Source organism: Gracilinanus agilis, chromosome 4 (genome assembly GCF_016433145.1).
Source record: "Gracilinanus agilis isolate LMUSP501 chromosome 4, AgileGrace, whole genome shotgun sequence".
Lineage (NCBI taxonomy): Eukaryota > Metazoa > Chordata > Mammalia > Didelphimorphia > Didelphidae > Gracilinanus > Gracilinanus agilis.
In genome coordinates, this window is record NC_058133.1 from 284674490 (window position 1) to 284684903 (window position 10414).

Sequence of the window (10414 nt, forward strand, 5' to 3'; positions counted from 1 at the left end):
CTAGATAGTTTCTGAGGTCTCTTTCAACTCTGAATTTTGTGATTCTGTAGTTCTTCAAATGAGCCTACTTCTGGAGAAGAATAAGAAGAGTATTCTGTGTATAGCTATGTCCATCCATGTTGCCTCCCACTGTAGAATGTAAGCTCATGGAGTAGAGATTCTTCATGTTTCTATTTCTGTCTCCCTAGAACCTAGCACAGTGCCAGGCACCTGGATGGTGCTTAATAAATACATGCTTGCTGATTCATTGTCAGTCAGCATGATGAGGGAAACCAGGTCAAATATTTGATTAAACAACAGAAAGCTCAGTTAGCCTGACTCCTTTCTCACAAAGCCACCCTATTAAATGGAGCCATGATGCCAGAGGACACATGACAAGAAGGGGTTGGTGTAAAACTTTCCTGTTCCTCAGGACAGGTAGGCATACTATGGGACCAGTGGTCAGACCTAGGCATAGATACAGTTCAAAGTGACATTAATGCATTTCTTCAATAACTTCTTTAGATATTCTACATTTTTAAAAATCACTAGGGTTTGGGGATTTTATTGGGTTAGAGAGTTCCTGGTGAGAAACTTTCTCTACCAATATAAATAGGTATGTGCCCTACAACTTACAGTCTTAAAGTGCTGTCTTGGGCTCTGAGAGGCTCATTGCCTTGCCCAGGTCACAGAAATGGAGTTTGTCAGAGGTTTACTTGAACCAAGGTCTTTCTGATGCTATGGCCAACAGTCTATCCATTTCATCTGGCTGACCCTATGTATTTTAACAGGGTTAATTTAAAGCTTTATGGGCAAGGTCCTTCACATGAAATGTTCAATAAATACTTTTGGATGACATTACCATGTATAACATATTAGCAAAAAAGTCTCTAAACAATATGATATTGCTTTAGATTGTATGTGTGTGTGAAAGGGTACCAAAAGGAAAGATGGAGAATACTGAAGAAAATCTTTGCCTAATGATAACTTTACTGTAATTCACTTGTTTATGATTATGGCTATGCTTAATAATTATTAAGATAATATCTTAATATAATAACAGAGTATTTATAATATGTTATATTTATGATAATATAATTTACATAAAATATGATATTGTATAGAAATATACCTTCTATGATATAATTTTAGAAACATATGATATAATAAATAATATAAATATACGTTGTATATTTATATCATATAAAACATATTTATATCATATCACATTAATGATCATAAAGTATAAGAATCTTTTCTGAAAACAGAATTAGGCAGAGGCCAATAAATAGTTGAAGATTCTATAAAATGGAACAGGAAAGGAGGCACAATTATGGTCTTAAGGATATTTAGTTGTGAAGTGCCCTTTATTTCTTGGGTCATTTTAAAGGCATTAGGATGTAGTCTAAAGTCTTGCCCTTGGCTCAGGAAGGTTGAATCCATGGAGGTGTAAAGAAAGGAGCATAGACTGAGAACTAGTATGTTCTGAGAAAGTTTTTGATTTTGTTAGTACATTGATAGAGATTTACTCAGGGAAAGTCAGAAAAATGTAGGAACTACATGAATAAATCTGAGAGTCTGACAATGTGGGTGCGGAGATTGAGATATTAGCTGTGGATGAGATGCTCAGAAAAGATGGTTGTTGAATAGTGAATTGGCACCTGGAGCCAATAGAAAATAACACACAGTACTGCCTTTGATGTTGAGAAAGAAGCTGATGAAATTCCTTGCTCCCCTCGCTTAGATCATTTTGGCTCTCATACTGAACTTATATCTCCTTTCTCATTTTTAAAAGAAACTATTTGCTTCCTGGATTTACCATGTGTCCTTAAAGGAAACAGGTTTCTCTAAACTATTGTTCATTGTGTGAGTCCTTGAGGGATTAACAAGAGGTGAGTGGGAGGCCATGGTCACTCAAAAACACCAAAAGAGAAAAAGAATCTCTTTTAAGGTTTTTCATTGGGTTTTTTTCTCGCTAGAGTAAAATAAAATAAATTTTGTTGATGCATATTATTATAGTACCCCTGGTGCAGAGAAAAGATCAGGTGAATCTAGATTGTCCTGGATAGTGTGCAGTTTAGAATGTTCTAAGTCCTGGGAAACTACAACTCCCAGGACTCCCTACCACAACTTTCTCAGACACTTTCCAGTTTAAACTGCACAATAGGATGATCTAGTAGTTTTTTGATAGGAGAAGTCCTGAATTAGAGATTGGAGAAAAGTTCTTCTGATTCAATAGCCATAGGCAATTGGCCTTCTATTGCCTCTTGATTCAAAGGGTGGAGTGAGGGCACTGAACAAAGGTAAAGTTGTGGCCACTAGGAGATCTGAATGGTTAAGAGTAGCTCTTTCCACATAAGACTGACAGTCACAGAGAGGGAGTAGGTAGTTTTCCTCTTCAATCTCCCAGTTCCTAATCTTTGTCACATACATATATGCTATGATATCACATGAGTGCCTTTGAACTAGATTTTGACTCAACACATGAATGGAGAGTTTTCAGAGCACCTCCTAGTTCTATTCTTGGAAGAGATTCTCCTTTCTCATATCCATCAAAATAGGTAAGTGGGGTATAGTGATCATAGGCACAGGATATATGTGTATATATATGATTGTGAATTACAGTTTTTATTTTTATGTGGCTATGGGCTTCCCCTAGACACCCAAAAGTCCAGAAAGTGTCCCAGGTCAGAGAGTACATAAAGAACTCATCTTTCCTTGCATTCTTACAGTTTGAGGGAAGGTGACTTTGAGCACCTCCCACTTTGCTGTTTTTGATAAGCATCTGTTTTATATCCCAAATATCTGATTATCCCCTAAACTGAATGGTTCACTTCCTTTTGACTTTGAGGCATAGGACATAATCACATGACCCATCTCAGGTTCTAGAGAACAAGTAACATGCCATCATCATCCTATCTTTAGTCACGTAAGCCCTGTTGTCAAAAGGGTATATAAAGCCATTCTATTTGGCTTAACCATTTGACTTACATTCAAATGAATACATATCTTTTATTTTTAAGCTAGCTATTGGATGCATCATTCTTGACAAGGGCAACCTGTTCAGATCCAGGGTTTTACCTTAAAGCTCTCCCACAACATTATGACACGGCACTTTCATTTCTTTGTATATTCCATTTACAAGTTAAGATCTCAATGTCTCTGGTGATTAAGCCTCTCTGAAGTTGGTCAGATGACCCTCAGAGGTTGTCCCAAACCTGGACTGACTTGCTATTTTTATGGACCTAAGGAATGTGACTGACTTTTATAACTAATCACAAAATTTTTCTTGTAGCCCACTTGAAGAGGCATTCATGGTTGATAAAGATATATCAGAAAATAGAGTATCTTATTTACACGCTAAAACATCATGCCTTCATACAAATTGAGCGTCACAGTGAAGAACCCCCTCCCTTACAAAGTTAATTACCAGACTTAACCTCAAAGCCCTTCTAAATTGGTAGAATCTGCTTTCAAGATGGCACAGTTTTCATGAACCTAAGGCCATCTCCATACACTGATGTAAAGTAAAACTATAGTAGAGGTTACTCTCTCTCTTTCTTTCTCTCTCTCTCTCTCACACACACAACATATACATAAAGGTAAAGAGAGATAATATAATCTATATATATTTCTATACTTACTACAGAGTCCATCTTGGCAAGCATGAGGACAATCTGCACATCTGGCACCTTTCTTGTAAGGTGTTGCTAATGAAGTGACCTCATTCCCTCTGCATGGCAAAGGAAGAAGTACTTTAAAGAGCAAGTTTACCACAGGCATCTACCAGCCTCAAAGCACAGCTGCCATATAAAACATTATACATGGTATATAGAATCTGCCTCTAAATTTCAAACAGTAAAGGTAAACATTTAAGCATTAAAGAATGCATTTTGTATCAAAATAAAATAAGGCAAAATACCATGTCATGAGAAAATATGGTACGAGGTGCACAAACATGAGAAAATATAGCACAAGGTATACATTATGTTCGTATAGAATTTGAAGTGTGTTATCTCATTTGGATTTTCACAACAATCTTGGGAGGCACAGTATGTATATATTAATCATTTTCATTCTATTGATGAGAAAATAGATCTAGAGAAATTAAATGATTTGTCCAAGATCATACAGGTAGAAGGTGCCAGACCTAATATTCAAACCAAGTTCTCAGTCCAGAGCTCATTTTTATACACACTTAATTTTTTTAAAATTTTAAACCTTTACCTTCTGTCTTTGTAGTAATTCTAAGATGGAAGAGTTACAAGGGCTAGGCAATCAGGGTTAAAGTGCCCTGCATAGGATCACACAGCTAGGAAAATCTGAGGACATATTTGAGCCCAGGTCCTTCAGACTCCAGGCCTGGTGTTCTATCCACTGTGATACCTAGATGCCCCTCTGATATATGCTTTTAAAGTTATTCATAACTTGGCCCCTTTTTACCTTTCCAATCTTTCATCCTATTCCTCTTTTTTCCCCTTTGCATGCCCAGTGCTTAATACAGGGCCTGGCAAAGAGTAGGCATTTAAAAACTTACAAATTTGGCATAAACTAAAGCTTCCTCTCTTCATGTATAGTTTAAAAAAAGAAACAATTTTATTCCAGGTTCATATCCAGAGTACTCATGGTAGGCAATCATAATAGATCTAGCAACGTTCTATGACATAGGGAGCAGCTATGTGATAGGGCAAATACATGGAGCTGTTGCTTTCAGAATTTTTTATATATGAGAATTGAAGGTAATTTGTTTTAAGTCAACTCAAGTCCTAATGCACCTTGTACCCTACTCCAGTCTCACCTTACATCTGGCACCTAGAGAAAGAGCAAGTCACATATGGTTTAGGTCTTAGACTCTGGACAACATAGATGGTTTTATGAGGTCCATAGCTTTGAAAGCTTGTGTCTAAGCTTGAAAGTGCTTGAATGGTTTCTTGTCTTCACCTTAGAAGCACATTTCACCTCGCTGTAATAAGAAGTAGTGTGGGTGAGGGGGGAGTATCCTGAGATGTTCTATCAATAAAGATCAATGACAAGTGACCAATAATAGATGAGATCCAAACTTACGCTGGACAGTAGAGGCACACATAAACGTATTTATATTTATTCTTTGAGCAGTAGGCAACACCACATCCAATTTTATTACTTCTGTACCAGATCATCTGTTGATGAAAAGGATACATTGTTCACAATGCATATTGTATATGTTAATTATCAGGCTGCATTTTTATCTTAGTTGCTTAAATGATCCCTATTCATTGACTATATTTTGGATTCCCCTTCCTCCCAACAATTTCCCTTACCCCTCAACTTCTAACCTTCCTCTCCCCACATCAAAAGAAAGTAAATACTGACTCCTGATTACTTTCAGTAATTAGGCTACATCTCTCCTTTTCAGTATCTTTCATCTATCAGGGTTAATTATGTGCTTAGCCTCATTACTGCCCCCTCCTCCCTGCCCCCACCACTAATTGTAAATTCTTTGAGAATAAGACCTGGTTCCTATTTATCTTTATATCCTCAAAACCTAGCCAAATAGTATCTTATACAGTTATTGTTCAGTCATTTCAATCTTGTCTAACACTGATCCCATTTAAGATTTTCTTGGCAAAGATACTATAGTAGTTTGCCATTTCCTTCTCCAGCTCATTTGTACAGATGAGAAAACTGAGGCAAAAATGTTTAAGCGACTTGCTCAGGATCACACAACTAGTACTATTTGAGGCTACATTTGAACTGAAGTCTTCCTGACTCCAGCCAGTGCTCCGACACTGACTCTCTAATGGTTAAAGGGCCAAAAGTTTATCACATAAATAATGGAATTCTCCATTATGGAAAGGGTTAGGATAGTGAAGAGAAATACACTAGATTCATTCCACATTAATTCAGCAAAGATTAGTGAATAGCCTACTATGCTCAAAGTTCTAAGTTGGGTGATAGATTCTATTCTGTGGGATAGATAATCAATGAAAGGTCAGAGTGTTATTATTCCTACCTGAGTGTAGGCAAGGTAATCATTTTTACTGACAGTCCCTACTCCATAAATAAAATTCTTTTTCTGTAGCTTCCAAGTAAGGATGACATCATCCCAGGAGGTAGGAAAAGTTGACATAAGTATGTTTTCACCATATACTGTATCTGAGAAGTGAAAAATAGTTCAGACCCCTTTATTGTACTAAGGGTAGAAGATAAGAACTAGAAACAAAGGAAAATGGGCCTGCATTTGCCTCAGGATTGCCATTTGGTATTGAACTAGTCACAATTCCTGGCTATAACCTAATTTTTATAGAGGAATTATGGTATGTTTAAAAGGACACTAGACCTGAATTTAGGAAGAACCTGGCTTTGAAACTGTTGCAATCCTTTCTAATCTTGTCATTTCACCTTTGAACCTCAATTTCCTTCTCTCTAAAATGAGAATAATAATAATAATTGCGAAAAAGTAACTCAGATTTATATGGAAAGATTGTTACCAAACTATGTTTACATTTGTGCTATATTCACATTTGTGAATTATTATCTATAAAACTGGGAAAAAGAATAATAGCTTGCCTCTTGTTATGTTTCTTCAAATGCATATACTACCACCTGGGGGCAAATTATACATTTTCAGATTGTATGGCTTTCAGACCACTTAAACCAACAGTTAATTCACTACTATAGACTTCTCATTTTAATGGAACTCATCCTTTTTGGGGTGTCCTAGAAAGTGAACTTTATATTAGCATAGGACAATTAGCAGACATTCTTTGAGAATTATTCCTAGAATATTAAAATCTAGAAATGAGAGTAATAGTAAAAACTATTTATGCCAACTCCTTTATTCGACAAAAATGAAGATCTTATAGCTAAAGGGGTGATACAACTTATCCAAGGACTATCATCTTGGAATTTTCTTAACAAAGATACTGGAGTGGTTTGCCATCTCCTTCTCCAGCTCATTTTACAGTTGAGGAAATGGAGGCAAACAGAGTCAAGTAATTTGCCCAGGATCACACAGTCTGAGACTGGATTTGAAGTCATATTTTCTTGGCTCAGTGCTCTATCCACTATATAATCTAACTGCCCTCCCTTTTTTTCTGTTTTACCATTGTTTTATTTCTACATAGACAGTTAGTAACTAAGGCAGGATCTCAAACTAAAATTCTTTGACTCTAGACTAATTCACTTCATGTACATGCTTGCCTTCTCCAGGTCTTACTAGGAAATAGAACTGAGTTGTTCCCTTGAGGTCTTTAGAACTCTCAAATTTTGTGACTCTTAATAGGAAATTCAAGAAATAGAGTTATCTGGGCAGTGAATATGAACACTGGGAGATAGACTTGGATTGGTCTAAAGCCCTAAAGTGATCCATGCTGCCTCCTATTCAGACTGTTACCTTCAGAGCATTTCTGCTTTATCGACAGCTTGTACTTTGTCTTATACAGTTTACATATAGGCTACCTCCTCCATTTAATCTTCCATACCTTCTCCCTCTGTAACCCTCTATTCCAAGCTTGAAGTTTTTTTCCCTGTTAGTTGATATCACAACAACTAACACTCATCTGAAGTATTTCAATTCTAATTTGTACTATACTATACTAAATTTTAGTGTACTATTTAATGATCTGTCAACTAGACCCAATAGCTAATAAAGACAGGAATAAAGACTTTTATATTTCTGTAGTTCTCTCAGTACTTAGTATCTCACATATTTTGGGGGAGGGTCTAGACCCATGGTTTTATTGGTAATTGGAGAAGGTCAAGGATAGACATCAGAGATCTCTGTCCAGGCCTCTACGTAAGGAGGGGAACCAGGGAAGCCATCTCAATCTCGTCATGCCCCCTAATCTGGGTATATCCCTCTCTTTCCCTCCACTCTACTCTTTATCCATTTAAATATGTGATATATTCCTAACTAGATTGTGAAATCCTTGAGAGCAGAGACTATCTTTTTTATTTTTATTTGTATCCCTAGAGCTCATTATGGTAACTAGTACATAGTAGTCTCTTAGTAAATCTTAATGATTGACTGACTGAAATGTTATCAGCAAAATCACAGGACAAGCCTATAGTGAATAACTATGTTAGTAGCTTTATGTGCCAAGGAACAACTTGTTCAGGATATAGCAGAGAATGCTTTCTGGTTGCTTCATATTTTAGCTAGTTATTCTTGCTTTTTAGGTACTAAATTCACATTTTTTAAACCTTCTAAAATATTGCAAGAACTATTAGTGCTAGTGCCCTGCAGCAAAGTGTGGAAAATATATGTAAGGTAACAGGGTCACCAGAGATATTATGATAAATTAAGTGGTTTGTGGGAACACACTTTGGGATTTATGAGACACTGGACCAGGGTGGAAAGACCAGGGTTTACTGGATTCCCACAGGAATGGCAGTTGATCTTAACTGTCACTCAGCTTCCACTAAGCCAGAGTCTAGATACAGGCTAACAAGGAAAAAGGGACTTAACAGGTTTAATTATGTTTGACTAAAAGGTGGGAAAGGGATTTCTATACTTACAATCTAAAGGATAAAACCACAGGGCAATGGGAGGACTTATTCTACCCTTATCTAAGTGATCTAAATTAACAGGGCCCAAGGAGCTATAAATGGAGTCTCTGGGCAACTGCCTCAGACCTGGAACCTGCCAGGCTTGAGTACAGCTAGGGCTTTGTGGCTTTGGGATTCTCACTGCAATCCACTGATGATCTCTGGATGCCAGGAGCTAAAGATGTCTCAGGAACCAGGTTGTGAGGGAGTGCTTGAATGCTGTCCACCAGATTTCAAACTTCTTCTTCCTTTGGCACTGTCGATCTTGTCTTTTTTGCTAGATACTACACCACTCAGGATTTCAAGGGAAAAACCAGGAAGCAGGGTGTCCTTTGCTCTGAGGTCTCCCAAGCCGGCAACAGTTTTTGCCCACCACTAATGGAGTCCTCACTCAGGGCACAGATACACTTCCTCCTCCCTCATTCCATCCCTGAATTCCCAGCTCCAGCTCCTTCCTGCTATGTACTTAATACCTAATCAATAACTACTCTAATCTAATCTTCCTCACAATAAAAGTTCTGGTCATCCTGTCACCATTAAAGTTCTCTTTTCAAGACATTCCTAAAGTAGCAGAGTCTGTAGGTTAAGTACTTTACTTACCACCAATAATTCTATTAGGCAAACTACTAACTTGCAGGATGCAATTATTTGCCAAACTTTGGGCATTTGTAGCAGCTTCATGACTCCATTCCTTTGTGGAAAAAAGGACATGTTTTATGTTAACTTTATATTTCAGAAGATGAAACATCTCTTATCTTTCATGCTTGAACTAATGTAATAGTTTTCCTAAATGATCTGTCTATATCTTTATCTCCAAACTCTTCCCAATATGTACTGCCAGTAACTTGAAAACAAATGCCTTAGATTTTCTATGTCCATCATCTGCCACTTACAAACTATAGCAATATAATATTTTATATCTTATTGCACTTTTGTGAAAATAACATGAAATAAGGTGCATCAGGCACTTTTTAATTAAAAGGTTATATATATATATATATACACATCTCATATACAAACTGAGTTTATCTATTTATCTATATCTATATCTATATCTATATCTATATCTATATCTATATCTATATATAATGTGTGTGTGAGTGTGTGTATGTGTGTGTGTAGAGCTCAGTGGATAGAATGCCAGGTCTGGAGTTAGGAAGACATCTTCTGAGTTCAGATCTGGCCTCAGACACTTACTATGTGACCCTGGGTAAGTCACTTAGTCCTGTTCACTTCAATTATCTATAAAATGAACTGGAGAAGGAAATGGTAAACTAGTATCTTTGCCAAGAAAACCCCAAATGGATCATGGAAAGTCAGACATAACTGAAATGACTGAACAAAAGCAATATATAGATATCTATATGTACCTTTATATTATATATATTTTTGTGCAACATAATACGTCACATATATTATCCTATTCTTTTTTCCTCATTGCTAAAATCAAGGAATTAAGCTAATTGATACTTAAGATACTTTCTTATTTGAAATCCTAAAGTTTTGTGATCTTGTCACTAAACCCCTTGACCCTATGAAAAATAAAGGTAGATCTAAATTTGCTGGTATGTTACCTTATGAGTTGCATGGACTTTCAAACATTTGTGCTATACTCATAAACCAAATTCACTGTCATTACACTAGAAAATCTTGATTATTACTGAATTCACAGGAGGATAATAAGCAGCAGTAGATTGGAACCATCAACTTTTTCATTAGTTCCAGCCCTGGGGTAATGGGATAATAATATTCCTCTTGGACCTATTGATAATCAGTTTTCTCATTCTCTCTCTTTCTCTCTTTCTCCCCCTCTCTCTTCTTTCTTTCTCCCTTCCTCCCCCCATCTTTCACTCCCCCTCCCTCTTTCTCTTTTTCTTTTTTCTTTCCTTCCTTCCTTCCTTCCTTC

General features: G+C 36.7%; 1 protein-coding gene across 1 annotated transcript in view; it reads right to left on the reverse strand.

Annotated features, from left to right (window-relative positions):
* LOC123246441 (cysteine-rich venom protein-like) overlaps nt 1-10414 on the reverse strand; it is a 42561-nt gene that overhangs the window by 8201 nt on the left and 23946 nt on the right. The window contains exons 3-6 of the mRNA XM_044675340.1: nt 9109-9199; nt 5972-6114; nt 5044-5138; nt 3624-3712 (exon numbers count right to left, since the gene is read on the reverse strand). Of these exons, the coding sequence (XP_044531275.1) occupies nt 3624-3712; nt 5044-5138; nt 5972-6114; nt 9109-9199 (418 nt within the window). The remainder of the gene's footprint in view (nt 1-3623; nt 3713-5043; nt 5139-5971; nt 6115-9108; nt 9200-10414) is intronic.